This window comes from Pavona decussata, unplaced genomic scaffold, assembly GCF_977016875.1.
Source record: "Pavona decussata unplaced genomic scaffold, jaPavDecu1.1 SCAFFOLD_193, whole genome shotgun sequence".
Taxonomy (NCBI): domain Eukaryota; kingdom Metazoa; phylum Cnidaria; class Anthozoa; order Scleractinia; family Agariciidae; genus Pavona; species Pavona decussata.
In genome coordinates this window covers 661,673-679,558 of record NW_028145602.1, presented here as the reverse complement: position 1 = coordinate 679,558, position 17,886 = coordinate 661,673, and the positions used below count along the sequence as shown (strand labels likewise).

The 17,886-nt window shown below is 41.1% G+C and overlaps 1 protein-coding gene and 1 long non-coding RNA gene across 2 annotated transcripts; both read left to right on the top strand.

Annotated features, from left to right (window-relative positions):
• The first annotated feature begins 720 nt into the window (after nt 1–720).
• Nucleotides 721–14,457, top strand: LOC146461898 (uncharacterized). The gene is made up of 2 exons (XM_085086243.1): nt 721–863; nt 10,761–14,457. Exon 2 carries the CDS (start codon nt 10,773–10,775, stop codon nt 13,260–13,262), a length of 2,490 nt encoding a protein of 829 aa, XP_084942369.1. The 5' UTR covers nt 721–863; nt 10,761–10,772; the 3' UTR covers nt 13,263–14,457.
• A 1,379-nt stretch (nt 14,458–15,836) lies between these two features.
• LOC146461897 (uncharacterized) lies at nt 15,837–17,795 on the top strand. Its single transcript, XR_014857284.1, has 2 exons — nt 15,837–16,217; nt 16,261–17,795. It is a non-coding gene; the product is annotated as an uncharacterized LOC146461897 (long non-coding RNA).
• Nucleotides 17,796–17,886: the final 91 nt, after the last annotated feature.

Here is a 17,886-nt window from a genome sequence, read left to right as displayed (position 1 = left end):
GTGTCATGTGTGGCTGTCACATTTGCTTGACACAACAGACACTAGTTTCAACAAGTATGACCTAGTGTGACTGTACTTGGACTGAATTCAATACATGTCCGAAACGTAAGATTTCTAAATGCTATTTTGTCGATGATTAACGAATATTCATCGTTGTTCCGCATGATTCTAGACTCGGATATGTGTACCGTCCCGGCCTGCAATTTGTTTCCGTTATCATCATGATAAAGTTTATTTAATCGCGGTATAACCTTTATAAATATTAGTACAGCAGTGACTTTAAAATTGTATGTCCTAAAAATTACAATAATAAATAATCACAAATCTTGTAACACATAGATAGAGTAATCGACTCAAATAAAGGTAGGCTATCAGGTCAGACTGAGGCTGCTGAATCGCACGTGCGGTGGATCAGGCATGAAATTAGCCTGTTCCAGGCCTGGAACAGGCCGTAACATGAAACCAGTGAAAACACAAAGATACAGCTATTTCGACAAAGGTTGTCTAAAACAGCGTTAAAGCGTACGCGACAATGCCGAAAGGTAGTCTGAGAAATACCCAATAAATTTCAATAAAAGCGCAGAATCCATAATGTCTCGACCATATAGCGAAGACTTGAGATGGATTCTGAGCTTTTATTGAAATTTATTGGGTTATTCCCAGACCTCCTTTCGGCATTATCGCGTACGCTTTTATGCTTTTTTGGACAACCTTTGTCGAAACAGCTGTACACGTACTCAACTGTTTGTCGAGCGCGCATGTCTTGTGTCATGATTAATGCGAGGTCAATTGACTTCGACTCCATTGGGAAAAGGCAGAAATCTTCCCGATATTTCAATTGTAAGCACCAGCAGATGTGAAAAGTAAGTGAAAAACTAAACAATTGAAACTGCATATTTATTGTTTATAAGCTCAGTGGTCTAGTCTTTCACTGCTCTGAATTAGTGTATGGGATACGCCAGTTTACCAATTTAAATGTTGTGGAACTTGTCTGATCCTCCGCAAGAAAAGATTCTGGCTTCATTCAAGTAACAATTAATTCAGATAATTCGCGCGTCGACAGCCTACAGTACCCTCTACCGTATGTCGCGCTCTTTTGGCTGGTCGAGTCTCTTCTATGCCATTCAATCTACAAAAGAGATGAAGAGATATTCAGAACATTTCTTTCCGTATAAATATTGAACGTCCGTCTAAAATATAAAAATAAGTGAAAAAACTGTATCTCTAAATTTAATCTTATTAGAAGGGGGGGGGGGGGGGGTAACGCGAAGGACTTTAGACTAATGTGTACTTGAAATGGGTTGTTTGATTGCTAAGTGAGAACCTTTGGAGCTTTATACGGATGCTTTGATGCTTATGTTTTTACCTTCAATTTGAAAACAGAAATCAATAGCAAACATGAGTTAAAAGTCTTTTCAAATTGCGTGCGTGAAGCTTACGTAATCTCGCGTCTTAATCGTGTCCATAAATATCTAATTAATTAAACGAAGAATTCGTTTGTACGTGCTAGTAAATAAATTATTGTAATTTGTTTGCTAGATGAGCCGTTCTGTGGTATATGTCTGCTTTTCATTTATACGGGTAATACCCGTTGTATTTTTACTTTATTTCATTTCATATGAGTTGTACTTTCATTCAATTCTTATTGCTTCACGAGAACTTCTGCTTTTTGTCAAATTGCTGTAATCTTACCATATCATTGACAACTTATAAAATGATTGAAAATTTACTATTGAAAGGTCACAATCTTAACCAATCAAGCATCTCAATATAATAAATGTGGTGTTATTGGGAGATCGTGTTCTTTGTAAGCATATCTGTTTATGGATGATGTCGAAAGTCAATCTGGGTACAAGGTAGTCTCCCTCGCAGCCGTTTTTTGGGCTGTCACGCAACGCTCCCCCCAAAAAACGGGCAAATTTTGGAAATCAAACACTCATTTTAGAAATCAAACGGACAAATTTTGGAAATCAAACACTCATTTTAGAAATCAAATGGACAAATTTTAGAAATCAAACACTCATTTTAGAAATCAAAAACAAACTTGGGAAATCAAATATGAAACCAAAAAAATTAAAAAAAAATAATTCAAGAAAAAATAAAATAAAATGAAAAATCAAATCAAATAAATCAAAGCGAATTTTTTTTAATCAAATTGAAGGAAGTTTGCAATCAAAATTGATATTTGCAGCAAGAAGAAAACAAGACAAGTATCAAAGGAGATAATTCATTTGGTGATACTCCTCGAACACCGTACTAGATATTTAACACGGTGGAAATTGGAGAGTTCCTGGCGAAGGAATCATGCTTTGTTTGACAGTTGTAGAACCACGATGAGACTGAGAAGAGGTCATTTATAAGCTTACGTAGCCTGCGTAGCTGGCGGTATTGTAGGCGCGCGTGAACTGATAAAGTTTTGGCGGCAGAGCTGCTTAAAGCGAGCGGCGAAGCCACGAGAAAGTATTTAAAGACCCCTTCTCCATTCTCCTCGCGGTTTCGCCGCTCGCTTCTAGCGGCTCACGCGCGCCTACAATACCGCCAGCTACGCAGGCTAAAGCTTACGTTATCGTAGTCACTTATGGATTTCCAGTACAACAACAAGGGAAACAACATAACGCGATCATCGTGACTCAAACTATTCCATTAGCAAGGATAGTTTTATCAATCTGCGAAGCATACAATTGGAATAAATGAATCAGCATCACGCGTAAATGCCAGTATAGGCATTTTGTTTTGGTCAACGCAGGCGATTTCTTGCGTCCGGCGCCTACACGTTTCCCAGCTATTCTTTTCAGGATCCTATGGAGAGGCGATCCCTACTGTTTTTAACCAAATATGATAAAATAATATGTAGGATGAGTAAAAGCATTCTCAGAAACAGGTTTCCAGTAAAAGATTGAAAACGAATAAACCACTGGAGAAGATTGAAGCGGATTTCTTGATGTATTCGCATATACTCACAAAACTAGTGTCCAGGTCAGCACCGTCCCAAAGCTGACAGTGTCCCTTTATGAGTATTTTTGGACTGGATTGTAAACCAAATATGCGCCTATCATTTGGTGTTACTTTCTCAGTTAATTACACTGCCATTACAGTAAAAACCCGCATGTAAGAACCTACATTTCTCAGTGAAGTCTGGCAAAATAGGTTCTTGTATTTTGGGGTAGTGGTTGGAAATTTAGGGTAAGTAGGTTCTTAATTAGGTTCTCAAGTGGAAAGTGGCCGCTTGAAGCCCTGGTCAGACGGCGCATGATAGTCGATGATAGTTGATGATAGTCAAAACCATCATCCACTATTATCAACTATCAAGTGGGTGGTCAAACGGCTCAAAGAAACTCGTGATAACTGACGACAGTTTACCGTGAGCCTCTAATGTCAGGCACCTGCCGAGTGTTGACATCGCAAACAAAACTTCGCAGGGATGGAGTTTTCGCGGCGAAAGAAAGCAGCTGCCTGCTTCGTTTTCCTTCAGTTCTTGGAAGAAGTAAAAATTAATCTTGAAAGCGCTGGTGGAGAAAACACCCGGGGGGGTACTCCCGAAAATTTTCGATAGGGGTGTGCCGCGAAGGTTCTCGAACCCTGATCCTATTTAAGGGTAAAGAAAGGGAAAACGGATACCCTTTTTAAGGACCGAACCCGAAAAATGACACCCTATTCAAGGGACCCAAACAACGGCTAATGTGCACGGATAAACACAAATCTCTATGAAAATCGCTTTTCTTATTTTTAACACTTCAGCGGACACTTCAGTTTTGAAAAGCCATTTCTTTTTCGTAAAACGTGGCGCTTAAAAGCTTCAATTTAACCGATACAATTTAGGTACCCTATCTAAGGACTAATCCAGGAACGCGTTGATAAATGAGGAAAAAATGATACCTTATTTAAGGACTGAGAACCTCAAAAACCATACTCTATCTCGCAGCACGTACCTACATAGCCCATAGAAACATGGACCAAGGTCAATTAACTGGTGCTGTGTTTATTGACCTTCGTAAAGCTTTCGACACTGTGGATCATGCGGTACTTCTGGACAAGCTTTCCAATTTGGGGATTGTGGATAAAGAGCATGGCTGGTTTACGGACTACCTGTCGAACCGCTCCCAGGTTGTCGAGTTTCAAGGGGTGACTTCTACTCCGGAAGCCATCTCTGTTGGAGTGCCTCAAGGTTCTATCCTCGGTCCACTTTCGTTTATTCTACACATTAATGATTTACCGGAGGTAGTGTCCGAATGCAGTATTTTGATGTACGCTGATGAAATTGTTTTATACTGCTCATCCTCTAAAGTCTCTATTTTTCAAGACAAGCTGAGTACTGATCTGTCTAAAATTGAACACTGGCTTTCTTTCAATAGTCTGTTTATTAACGTATCAAAAACTGAAGCTCATCGCGCAGAATGCCTATTGTTCTCGGGATATTTACTTCCAGTTCAACAAAGTTCGTAGTTCTGTCACATTACGCGCAATCATGCAGAGACTCTATGAAAGCGCTTCAGCCATTGGTTGCCAAGAACGCACGACGAAGCTCATTAATATGTTGTAGGTGGCAAACTAAACAATGAATGCAGCACGCTATTGTTTTCTCCTTTTAGCTCTTTTGTTTCGCAAAATCGCGAATATGCGCATATTTCACAGTGAACGTTCACATCCAGAAAATACATACACTTTGCTTTATTTTGCGGGAATTTTGTTCAACAGTTAAACCACAGAAAGAAAGATGAAATTTTCCATTTATTCTAGCGCGTGCGAGATCTCGATTATGTCGTAAATAAACTCGCTGCGAGGAGAGCAAAAATTAACGCGGAAGCCAGAACACTCGTTGCTGGTTGTAATGTTTTGCTTCTCATTTCGAAAGATGTTAGCTCTTCTTTAGAGCCCCAAAAGCAATTTTACCAAAATGGTGGGTAATGCTTTTCGGAACTGCCCCTAGATTATCTGCCGTAAACTCTTTTTCTATTACTTTAAACAACAATGTTATTAAGCGGGTTTTTCACTTCACTTATCTCGGCATAGTCTTTGATGACCGCCTTAGCTGGAACGAGCAAATAAAGCACCTTATTTCAAAGGCGGGAAAACGCGTAGGAATGCTCAGCAGGCTTCATAGAAGCCTCACTAGAGAGAGTGCAAATATAGTTTATTGTAGTCTGATTAGGCCAATTTTAGTGTGTAAGTGTGTAGGGCTGCTGCGGACAAGGTCACAAACAAAGCCTTGAAGCCCTCTTAAACCGGGCTGCCAGAATAGTTGCAAGAACTGTGCGCAGCAATCCGGCAATGGACGTTCTGAATTGGCCCACACTGGAGGAACGCCGTCGTAAAACTGTTTTTAAACTTGTTAAGAAATACCTGCAAGGTCAATGTCCCCAATATTTTAAAGGATATTTTAAACGTAATAATACAATCCATGCGCGCACCACTAGACAAAGCAACCTTTTACATCCGCCTGCTGTGAGGACTGAGATCGCAAAACGATCTTTCTACTACTATGGTTGCACTCTTTTTAACGAACTATCTTGATGGTATTTCGTATTTATTTGTTTCTAAATTCTTATTCGTACATAGTTTTCTATCTATATTATTATCAGTACTGATTAGTTTAATGTATATGTATATTATAGTTTTAGAACATTGTTGTGCTCAGGGCTCCCATTGATAACAGACAGCTCTTTGCATCTGAAGGGGCTACCCTGAGCGTTATAAATCAATAAAGGTTCTTATTCTATTCTTATTCTATACATGGAAGTACCCCCCCCCCCCCCCCTGGGAGAAAACAGCTGACTGAAGAACTATCATCAACTATCATGCACGTGATCAAACGAGAAAAACTATCATCAACTATCATGAAGATTTTGAACACGCTCAAAGTGAATGATAGTTGATAATAGTCGATGATAGCGCATGATAGTAGGTGGTCAAACGAGCGCGCGCGCTTTAACTATCATCGACTATCATCAACTATCATTGACTATCATGCGCCGTTTGACCAGGGCTTAATGGAGAGTGGTCGCCTAATAGGTGGCCGCTTAATAGAGGTCCAACTGTAGTTCCTTATCTACACTGCAAATCACTTTGCCAACGAAAAGCAGAACCTGCCATGCGCTGCTGTGAATTTAAGTCGAGTGAAGTTTGTCAGCACAATCGCATTGATCCCTGGTTTCCAATGGAAGAGGTATTCTAGAAAGCAAGCTTTGCTTTACTCGGCTCTTTATTGATGTTTTTCGTTGATTATCACCCAGTCGTAACGAGAAATTTTGATAGCTTCACTAAATACGTAATCAGCTGAACAAAATTTAAATCCAAGGAGTTTTTTTTCATCAAACGTTTAGTGTGTAATTTGCATGGTTCCTCATTGATTGTAAAGCCACACGTATATGTTGTGTTTAATTTCTTAGGCGGAGCCAAAGGTATAAAATAGGATTTCTTCGTAAGTCTCAAGCAAATAGGGGTCTACTGCGCGTGCGCTAAGTATTGGGCAAGTCTGGGCCTATTAATCTCTGCTGTATCCGTGGAGGGATCGCGAACGTGACAAAGTTTAAGTTGTCGTTCTTTTAAATGGTATGGGTACGTAGTGATGTTCATAAACTTCGCAGCTAATATTTTTGATATGTAAGAAACTGGTGTTCCCGAGTGGCGGTGATAATTTTCTGGAAAGTAAAGGATGATTTCAGTCGTTGCGAAATGTGGTGCGTCAGAAGCTTCTTGGTGTTGTGTGATTCAACCAAGTTACTAGAAATTTACAGTGTTGTCTAGCTGAGTGACATTTTAAATGCGGCAATGATTTACGACTTGAAACCGTAAGGGGAATAATTTAATGCCTTTGTTTTGGTGGCAGAGATGACCACGTGACTATGTTTACACTTCATTCGCCGCTCGCTGTTTTCAGTTTCTCAGAAGTAATGCGTTCACATCAAAGGTGATCATCATTTCGCACTATTCTCGTCTATATATGTACTCAATTTTTCAAGAAAACAAAACCGTGAATCTCACGTTTGCTCTCTACAGCGAGCGAGCACGTAGCAGTCAAATACGGTATGAACGGGACGCTTTTGCTTGTTTTGGTGAATTCAACCTTTGAGGCTAGTTATATCCTAATGTCGCATCGAGGGATACCCATAACACAAGCGTTGAAGTAAGTTGAAAAAACGAATGAATCTATCAGACAAAATGCAATCAAAGCGTGATTTCTGGAGTGATCACTAGTAACGATCAAGACACTGTTTATCTTGCGGTTTGAAGCGGCATCTCATTGGTGACTATAAAATGATGGTTTTTGACACTCAAGCAAGACAATATTTCGTTGCTGTTTTGTTTAGAAGTAGACTGCAAGCAGTCCCTTTCTGGTTAGTCGAGAGGGTGCGCTCACAGCGCAGCGAGACTGGAGCGTGGAGTAATAAACGAGAAGAGGACTCCGCTCGTTCGCTCCAGTTTTCTCGCGCTCGGCTATCTCTCGACTATCCAGAAAGGGACTGCTTGCAGTTTAGCTTAGAAGGCGAGACTGAGTTACGGTGACAAGAAATGTCGTCTAGTACGATCATTCCACATACAAATACACACGCCGTATGCAGTAGACCCACACTAAAACAGATGTTGAGCGCTTTCGGAACGGGTCGGTGCGCGAACTCAAAGAAAAAGCAAGAGATATTCAATGATACCAAATGAACGAATGGACAGATTGTCAACAAAGCAAATTGGAAAGCAGTTGCTCCACTTTCGTACCTCTTGTGGTAAATGCAGTGATTTTTCTGATTTTTGTGTTAATTTATTCTGGTTTTTTTTGTATATAATCGTGTAGTTTGGCATGTTCCACAAGCGCAATATTCGCGATGGTGCGTCATTAGCAAAATCTTTTGTAATTGTGTTTGATGACGATGAAGGTTACTGTACTTAGTCTACCACAGGAAAATGGTGCTCTAGTGAAAATATACGTAACTTTATCGAGATTTCCTCAAGCGAATTTATTTTTAGCAAAGATAATTGTGTTGGATTTCACAGGTGTGTGTTGCGACTCGATCGTGCGCCCAGATCGTGTTACCAGTGAAAAAGCTGAAATTTCTTTCAGAGCAAGCCCAGAAATAAGGGTATTAGGCTGCATTAGCCAACCATTCCGATCAAGGAAACACCCTTATCTTTATCCAACAGAGCAAAACTTAGTTTATGTGCAAACTATTCAACTGATATTGTCTCAATCCACCGAAACGCTGTTTACTTACGCCAGACATCATACCGCGAGAGTTCAATTAGCCACTTGGGTCGCTGATATATAGAAGTATTTGGACTCAGAAACAAAGCAACTTGAATACGACAAAATGTCAGTATGGAAGATGTGTCTTTAATCTTTAATTTTTATTCAAAAAAAAAAAAAAGACAAGCCGCTGAGGGAGCGTATACTTGGGCGTCGTTGTATTAGGAGTATCTGAGCATGCACGTTGGTTCAGTCTTTGATGACAGGTGAACGAAGAAAGACTCGCTGAGAGTGTAAGGCAATAAACGTGATGTCGTTCAACCGAAAATGTCACGCACAGGATGAACAAACAAAATAAAACATTACTCCCTTACTAAACACGTCGGATTTTGTAACCATGAAGTGTATCTAAGATAATGATGGATTTTGGCGACAAAGGCGTATTTTTGGTTCCAGTGGTAATGATGAATTTTGACAGAGGAGTATTTCTGTGAATACCTTTCCATGTCACATTTGTATTTCAATGATATTAACTTTAGTCTCAACGATAATGAGTCATTTATTTTTTTGATGTTCTGGAAACGACTTACAGTGTATCTTGAAAGTAAGTTCCGCAATCTCCAATAAGAAACATTATTTTTGCATTAGTCCCAATGAAACTACTCGAACCAAATCGAACGTTTCATTAATCGAACTTAATTGAACGATTGGATTCAATTGAGTTTGACAATCGAACACAATCAAACTCTCACAAATCAAAATTGAAGCAATCGAACCCAATTGTCCTTTGATTGAGTTCGATTAGGTTCGATGGTCCAACTTGGCATACATTCCAGTAAAAATGGGAGCCATGATATAGGGAATTTGCGAGTGTTTTGCTCGATGCTTCCTTTTTCTAGGGTGTCTTGCGCAGTATTCCGGGAGTGCTGCCACACTTTTGCGCTCCCCCGAAAAAAAAAGAACGCCTGATCGCGGGTTAACGCGTAACTGAACTGACATATCATGTATTAATCGTCGTATTGAATAGCTAGCTAGCTCAGCGGCTCAACAGTGACTTGCGTACATAGCTCGACGAAAATGTAAGGTGAAAAAACGTAGAACAAATTTTTACCATGAGTAATTACAAATTGTTTATATTCGTAACATAAAGTGTAGCCGTATAATGGTCACAGAGTCCCATAAAATGACCGAGTTTAAATTTAAAATTTCTCAAATAATAGTTTTGGTATTGGAAATGGTATTTCTCGAGTATTTCTCTAGTTTGCCGTTACTTTTTGTCCAGGCTATTCACCGCTGCCACGTTCCTTTTGCAACTTTAAATTTAATTTATTCATATTCCTTAAATGCGAAAACTATAAACAGTTTTCATCGGTTTCTTCACTCTAGCTTCTTCCTAACCAGCGACCAGACATGTTCTATCCCAGGCCTTTGTTTTCTAATCCTCGATGTGTTGTTTAGTTGTTTAATGTTCGGCCAGAGTCCGCAACATCGAAAAAACTGCTGCTCTTAATAAAATTGGTGCGAAAACAGGACGCGCGCTTCATCTAATTTATTTCTTTAAGTCATTCCACATATCTCATATTTCGCATAATTATGCCATTTCACACGTCGTGCCACATGTCGATTCCTCCTTTTACCCTCACCGCAAAATTACCTTGGCTCTGTTGATAAAACCAAACAATCGTCTCCACTCCCCAACGGATGCAACACCATAGTTTCTTTAGAAATAAGCTTCTTATCCACACTACAAATCACTTTGCCAAGGAAAAGCAGAGCCTACGCGCTGCTGTGAATTTTTGAAACTCGAATGAAGTTTGTCAGCACAATCATTTTAATCTCTTGTTTCCAACTTAAGAGGTATTCTAGAAAGTCGCTTTTGTTTTGTTCTGCTCGTTATTGATGTTCTTGGTTGATTATCACCCAGTCGTAAGTAGAAATTCTGATAGCCTCACTAAATACTAAATCAGTTATTTAAATCCGTAAGTTTTTTTTCCCCTTTAGACTTAATGGAAGATCAAACGTTTAGTGTGGATAGACAGATTTTCCATGCCGAAATTTTGTCGTATTTGAGTTGCTTTATTTCCTTAGAGGAGTCTAAATACCTTTATTGGTGTATCAGCGACCCAAGTCGTTAACTTAAACTCTCGCGGTATTACGTCTGCCAAAAGTAAAGCGTGGATTGAGACAATATTGAACAGCAACAGGAAACAGCAAGCTTCAAAGTGATCGCCCAAAAATCCTCATTTATTCGTTCACTGGCGTGTTGGTTTTTCGAATCTTGGCAAACCTTTTTTGTTGGTCGTCCATGGTAACCGATGTAAAGACGTGACGAAAGAATTGTTACACCCATAAGCAATGCCTAGTGCGGTGAGGCATTTTAAACGAAAAATCAACAATGACACGCCTAAACCTTTTCTATTCCTCTATGAGTTAACAAAACAGAATCTCAGATCACTACCAAGCCTCGCTTTGGATGTATGATGATGAAAGTTTGTGACATCATCACGCATATGTAGTATTAGCTAACCCTGATTACGACATCAGTTGATGAATTATTAATGAGTTTGAGAATTCTTATCTACAGACCGCACCAACCATGAGTCACGAATTGATAATCAACGAATTACCCGAAGTCTCCGATGATGGAAAAGATTTGTGTACCGAAGAAAGGAAGACCCCCTCATCAAGGCAAGATTCAGGTACCCAGCAGTCACGCCTGGAGGTCAGCGATAGCAGTGAAAAGAAACCGTTGAAGCGCCAGAAGACAACTAAATTGCGAGTCCAGAACATTTGTTGCGCAAAGGAAAGAAAACTCGTTCAAGAAACCTTGGAATCACTGGAGGGCGTGGAGTCTACTGCAGTTAATGTTATCGGTCGCGTGGTGTACGTTCGTCATGATCCGGAGGTGACATCACCCACCGAGCTTGTTGGCAAACTCAACCGCGTGCACCTGGGATCAAGCATCATGGAAACCGGTTTCATTCAGCCAGATGGCCGGAGTAAAAGCCTTCCTTTTAAGTTGTCATCTTTTTTAATCTATATTTTGATTCAAAGCGTCTTTTTCATAGTAGCTGTTGCTGCTTTCTTTGCTAAGACATCTTGGTATCAATGGGTGGCCATCGCAGAAATCGTGTTTGGTGTTGCTCCAATGTTAAAGAAAGCATTCATGTCTGTCAAGACTTGCAAAGTAGACATGAACATCCTGATGCTCATAGCCATTGCAGGAACACTGGCCCTTCAGGAGTGGGTTGAAGGTGCCGTTGTTGTATACGTGTTCTCACTTGCTGAAGCTATGCTGGAGTTCAGCATGTACAAGGTTCAACGGACTATCTCTGGTCTCATGCTCGAAACACCTCAAGTGGCGATATTAGTAAGCACAGGTGAATGTGTCCCAGTAGAAGCAGTTACCATAGGCACAGCAATCGCCATCAGACCGGGCGAGTTGATTCCATTGGATGGTGTTGTGGTGAGTGGCCGAGCTGCTGTGGATGAGAGTTCGGTCTCTGGGGAAGCTGTGCCTGTTGACAAAACAATGGGCTCAAAAGTTTTTAGCGGCACTGTCAATCAAAATGGCTACCTGGAAGTTGAGACAACATCTGACTCAACTTCTTCTACACTCTCCAAGGTTGCGCAGCTTGTCCAAGAAGCTCAAACTGGCTCAGCAAGGACCGAAATTGCCATAAACCGGTTTGCCAAGTACTATACACCGGCCGTGGTCATTGCAGCAGCATTAGTTGTTGTTGTTCCCGCTATTCTTGGCGCGGCAAATGTGGGCACGTATTCGCAAGAGCTGAGAGAGTGGGGCATGCGAGCGCTTGCACTTCTGATTATTGCTTGCCCCTGCGCTCTGGTCATGTCCACCCCGATTGCTGTGGTTTGTGGCATCACTGCGGCTGCGCGGAAAGGAGCTTTGATTAAAGGGGGAGTTCATCTGGAGACGCTTGCTCGGCTTGAAGTTCTTGCGTTTGATAAAACAGGAACTCTGACTGAAGGAAAGTTTCAAGTAGTTGGCATCGAATGTTCTTTTGGGGTGAACGAACGAGCTGCCCTACGCTTGGCCGCCGCACTGGAGAGCAAGTCCAGTCACCCTCTTTCGGCGGCCATAGTAAGCGAGTTTGTTGGTTGTGTCACCGAAATGGCTTATTCGCAAAGCACCAGTTTACCGGAAGTGTCACACTTTGAGCTTCACGAAGGACAAGGCATTGCCGGTATCGTTGACAGTCATCTGGTCCAGATTGGCAACCATGAATTTCTTCATCACATCGCCGGCAAAACACTGAACAAATATATGGAAGACAAGTACACTATGTGGTGCAACGAGAGTAAGACAGTTATCTTCGTGTGTATAGACGGTAAACTAGCATTGATGATCGCTCTTGCTGATAAGATCAGACCACACAGTTATGGCACACTTGCTTGGCTGAAGAAACTTCGTGTCCAGTGTGCTATGATCACGGGTGACAGCACGCGGACAGCCATGGCCGTGAAGAGTGAATTAGACCTGGAGGAGTGCATTGCTGAAATGAAACCGCAGGACAAGCTAGACTGGATCACAGGCAGACAAACGGGATTAAAAAGCACTGGTTTCCAGAAGTTTGATAGTGGTACTGATCAACCCAGGATGCTTTTTTTATGCAGTTGTTGTTTATGTCGCCGCTACAATGCTATCAAATCAAGTGATAGGAACAAGAACATTGTGGGTATGGTCGGTGACGGCGTCAACGATGGTCCAGCTCTCGCTGCTGCGAATGTTGGGATTGCAATGGGCGCTGGAGGAACAGCTTTAGCAGTAGAGGCTGCGGATGTAGCTCTGATGAGTAATAACTTGGCCAAAATCCCAGAACTGGTTGAACTTGGTCGCTTGTGTCGCCGCGTAGTTGCTCAAAACATCGTCCTCTCTGTGGTTGTCAAGCTAGCTATCGTGATTGCGGCGCTTGCTGGAAAGGCTTCGTTATGGATAGCTGTTTTGGCGGACATGCTGAGTTTGTTGTTTGTGACATTAAATGGTTTGAGACCGCTTTGGTGGAAGGGTGATGAAGATGGTCGACTTGTGCATTCTTATGAGTCTCACGAGCAGAATGACTGAAGCGACAGTTTGCCACTATTCCAAGTTCAGATATCGCCGCATTTCTCTTCAAGGTGCTCGTTAGGGAAAAATGACATAGACCTTTAGCATCAATGGACAGCGTAACACGCCTACTCAACACAACCTATAATCTTTTTCAATAGCTAAAATTTTAGCAACTTGCAAAATCACAAGTCACTAAAGTATGATCATAACGTTGTGCGCATGTCGTGGTTGTGACTGTTGCTGGTGACAATGACTGACGTTTCGACAACCTGAGCGGGTCATCAACAAAGTGAAGTGAAATGTGTATCGTCGTTATCCTGAGGATTAATGGGGCTTGTCCAAAGTCTCTAGCTCCACCATCAGCATTACCAGTCACTGCGGTTCAAATTTAAGTTGGTAGGGTGCTTGGTGGGTTGCAAGATCGAGGTGGGCTGCGCATTTTAGGGTGCGGCCGCTCGCGAGACGATGTGGAATGCTTTGATTTTAAAGGCCCACCTTCACCCAAGAGTCGTTGCGGTCGTTTGTTTTTGTTTTGAAATGCTGTATTGTCCAAACGCGTGATCTTATTGGCTGTATGAACTCAAGCGGTTCATGCGGGTTTTCTCTACGACTCGTGCTGGAGGGAAAGAATATTCGTGATCGCTTTTTGCTTTCTCACTCGACTCCCGCTCAAATAAATGGGGGGGGGGGGGGGGGTTCATATATGAAAACTGTTCCTGGGCGCGCAATACGTCTTGGGTGAATGCGGGCCTTTAAGAACAAGATACGGGATAAAAATGCGCTGAACGTGTTCTCTTCCAGTTGTAGACGCGATTCGAGAAAGAAGTGAGGTGAAGTGCGCTGATCGATAAGAGGATTCATAAACAGGAAATATCACGACATTAGTCAACAGATCAAGATAGGATTCACTCGAAAGGTTTCGATTGAAGCGGGATGAGACAAGTGATTAAGAATAGTAATAGGACTGAGTGGAGTCCAATTCTGTCTGTAATCATGCGAGTGATTAACAAAATTGGACGACCGCGCAGCGGGAGTCCGATTTGTTTAATCAGGTTGCTCGAAAAGATAACACCAAGAAAAAGGACATTGAACTTTAAAAGCACCACGTTTACTGCAAACGAAAAAAGTGACATTTACGCTTATGTTTTCTTCAATAAATGAGCACATAGATGACAATAGTGCAAAATAATTCTGACCTTTCAATACTAACGTTAAACTACTCAATTTTTCTGAGAAACTGAAAACAGCGAATGGTTAATGTAGGAAAAGCGTGGTCACGTGGTCATCTCTACCGTTTCCGGAATCGTGGTGCTTAATCTCTCTAATTACACAACCACTGGGGACCAGATAGTAATTGTAATGATTAATGTGTAATAGTTAACCATGATTGTGTAACTTCCGTTGGGTTATGAGATGCAAATAGCTCAGCAGATCAATTTTCTTAATCGAGCGACGAGATAACACGTGTTAATATAGTAGCGTTGATTACTCGAAAGAAACCGAAAGAAAAGAGTTAAGATTGGAGAAAGAGGTACGATTTGTAGTTGTAATTTGTATTAATCTATTTAGTTATAGTATTTCTCTTATATTATTGCTCGTGATTAGTGTTATTTTGTGAATTTCTAGTACCGTGATACGCCCCCTTTTGCGTTGTTATTGTACTATCGATGTTCTGTACGAATTATAGTAATAGGCTTTTCGTTGTAATTATCCTTTCAGTTTTTACGTAATCAAGTAAATCAAGAAATTAAAGAGCTTTGATCGATACGAGTGGCTTACTTGGTTTCAGTATAAAGTCTTATCTAAATATCGCGTTCGGAGCAACGATGGAATGTCTCTAGATCCCTCCGTCCGCTACAGTAATAGACTGCGTAGAACGCTCGAGGAGTGTATACTTATGGGTCTTAGGTGTACAACCACTGAAGCGAATGGCTCATTCACCGTTTGCCCGTACTGTTCCAAGTTCAGATATCGCGCATTTCTCTTCAAAGTGTTCCCTATAGAATAACATGACGCAGATCTTTACCGTTAATGGACAGCGCAACGCACCTACACAACACAACCTATAATCTCTTTCGACAGCTACAATTTTAACAACTTGCAAAATCAATTTTTAACCTACTCTTTTACTATCTGATCCCCGGTTGTTGTCATTTGAGAGATTAAGCACCACGTCTGCAGCAAATGCCAAACGGCAGAGGAGACCACGTGACGGACCACGTTTATACCACATTTGCCACTCGCTGTTTTCAAATTCTCAGAAAAATTATGTAGTTTTCCATTAGTAGGAAAGGCCAGAATTATTTTGCCCCATTATCATCTATGCACGTATTTTTTTCAAGAAAACATAAACGTGAATTTACCGTTAACGTGTTGCTTATTGTTACGTGACAGTAACTGCTATAAATGTGTTTTACAGTTATATACCGTGGCTGTTTGTGTGCGCACGCGATCCTCTCCACTCTTTCCCTGGCAGTGTTTGCAATGCATACTTAACCCTTTCACCGCTAAAAGCGACTAATGTCGCCGTTTTAGAGGCGACCACTTTCAAGATTGGCCACGTTCTCAAATCCAGAAATATGGTTATTATGGTCTACTAATAGTGTTAATTAGTAAGTGTTTTAGGCTTTAAGAGCAAATAAACTGAGTTTATCTTCCGTTTGCCGTTCCATATCAACATTTATTTTCAAGCAAAACCAAAAATGCCCGTTTTCTGCGGCATCGACAAAGCTGAAAAACACACATCTTTGCTTCCAACTTTTTAATTCAAAATCTCATTTTAAAACCAAAATTCCTTCATGACAGCAAACCTTAATCTCATGACTAAGCATTTATCTCCAATTTTGCCTCTCACGCGTACAGCTGTTCGAACATCAGCCATTTGATTCGAGCCACTTTTCAAAGCCCGTAATTTCCCCTTTGCCGTCCGAGTTGCATTCTGGGTAATTTTGATACAACGACGAAATGGAGGTCCCGCCATTCTGGGTAATTTCGATTCAACGACGAAATGGAGGTCCCGCCATCTTAATTCAGTAGTTTTTTTAGTGTCGAGCCACCCGGTCCTACTGGCAAAATATCGCACACATCGTTTTCTTTGCAAGTCAAATCTCCCCCAAATTGCCTAGGTAGGTCCGAGAATCCACCCACAGAACGGCCAGAGAGACAACTTCACTCGTGAGCCACCATGACTCGATACGAACACTTTTGGCGTCCCAGTCACTATGAAATCATCTCTCACCTCTGGATTCTTTCAGAGGATTGCCTCTACTCTCCATTCCAGCTTTATGATGCCAGCCTGGGAGCTTCTGCAGTGCAAAATGGCCCGAAAGTACACTTATAAACCGACAACTTACCGATTAGAATGTGTTTGTGCTCGCGAGCAAAACAACAACGGTTCAAATAGGTGACGTCACAAAAAAACTTGAGTCCTCGTTATTGCAGAGCAGCGAACATTTCAAAGGAGATCTTCATATAGGACAACTAAATCCGTTTTGGTCAGCTACATCGAGATAATTGTCCAGAGAGACCAAGAAATTTGGCAGTGAAAGGGTTAAACCCAGCGGTCAGCCAAAAGACAGCAGCCTGTGAGGGAAGACGTCATTGTTAGCTGTTGTTTCACCAGCGGCGGGTGAAACAAACCTGTTAAAGGCATCTGCTCTCGCAGTCTAAAAGACAGTAGTTACAGCTGTTTTCTGTCACCATATATGGTAATGTATCGCCCCATACTTGACAGGAGGTCTCGCTTGTGTTTGTTTTCAACTTGGCTCTCATTCAGAAACTGTACTTACCTGGTGATTTGAGCGCATACGAAATACCAACTAGAAACGTTATATCAAATTAAGAGGTTAAATCATTGTTTTGATCGAGAGGGTCATTGGGAAAAATGCTTGGAGTGATTGATTCAGTTTCAACAAGTTATAATTTATATCACTGTTGGTGATTCAAAAACTAAGTTTAACAAAAAAGGAGCAAACAAACAAAAAAAGAAGAAGAAGAAGAAGAAGAAGAAATGTCACTTACTTAGACTACTAAGCTTCGATTGAAATTTAAATAATTTACTATTCACATGTTCGAAGTGACATCATTTCATTTGAACTGTTTTAAATTTGACTTTTAAACAAAATTTCTGATTTTCAACATTGTTTATGGGTGAAGTTACCAACAATTAACCACGTCATATAGTCGAGCGGAATATCTCAGCCTGGGAGCTGGTACAGGGTTAAAAATCCCTCTCCAACCTCGTTTAGACTCTTGTTCACCCGCCTTCCGTCGAGATAGAAATGACCTTGTCGAAGCTGTTCGAGAATTTCTTGAACAAAATATCGCTAAGGAAACAAAGTTGTAGTGTAACGGTTTTGTGTGATTGGTCGTTGTCATTGAAAACAGGCTTGCGGGTGAATATAGAGCTGGACAATGAGGTTGTACACTATTGCCAATAGAAGCTAATAGGCCTTTTGACAAATCTTTCATGTTTTAAAAGCATTTGTGTGATTTCTTTGACATCCGCAACTACATGATAAACAAATCGTACGCGAGTGATTTTGAAAGTAGTGTGGAGTAAGTTTTCTTTTTAAGCAATCCTACGGCCAAAATCAAAATCCCTATTGTTCAAACGAGCGGTCAGAAGGTGAAGTGCTAC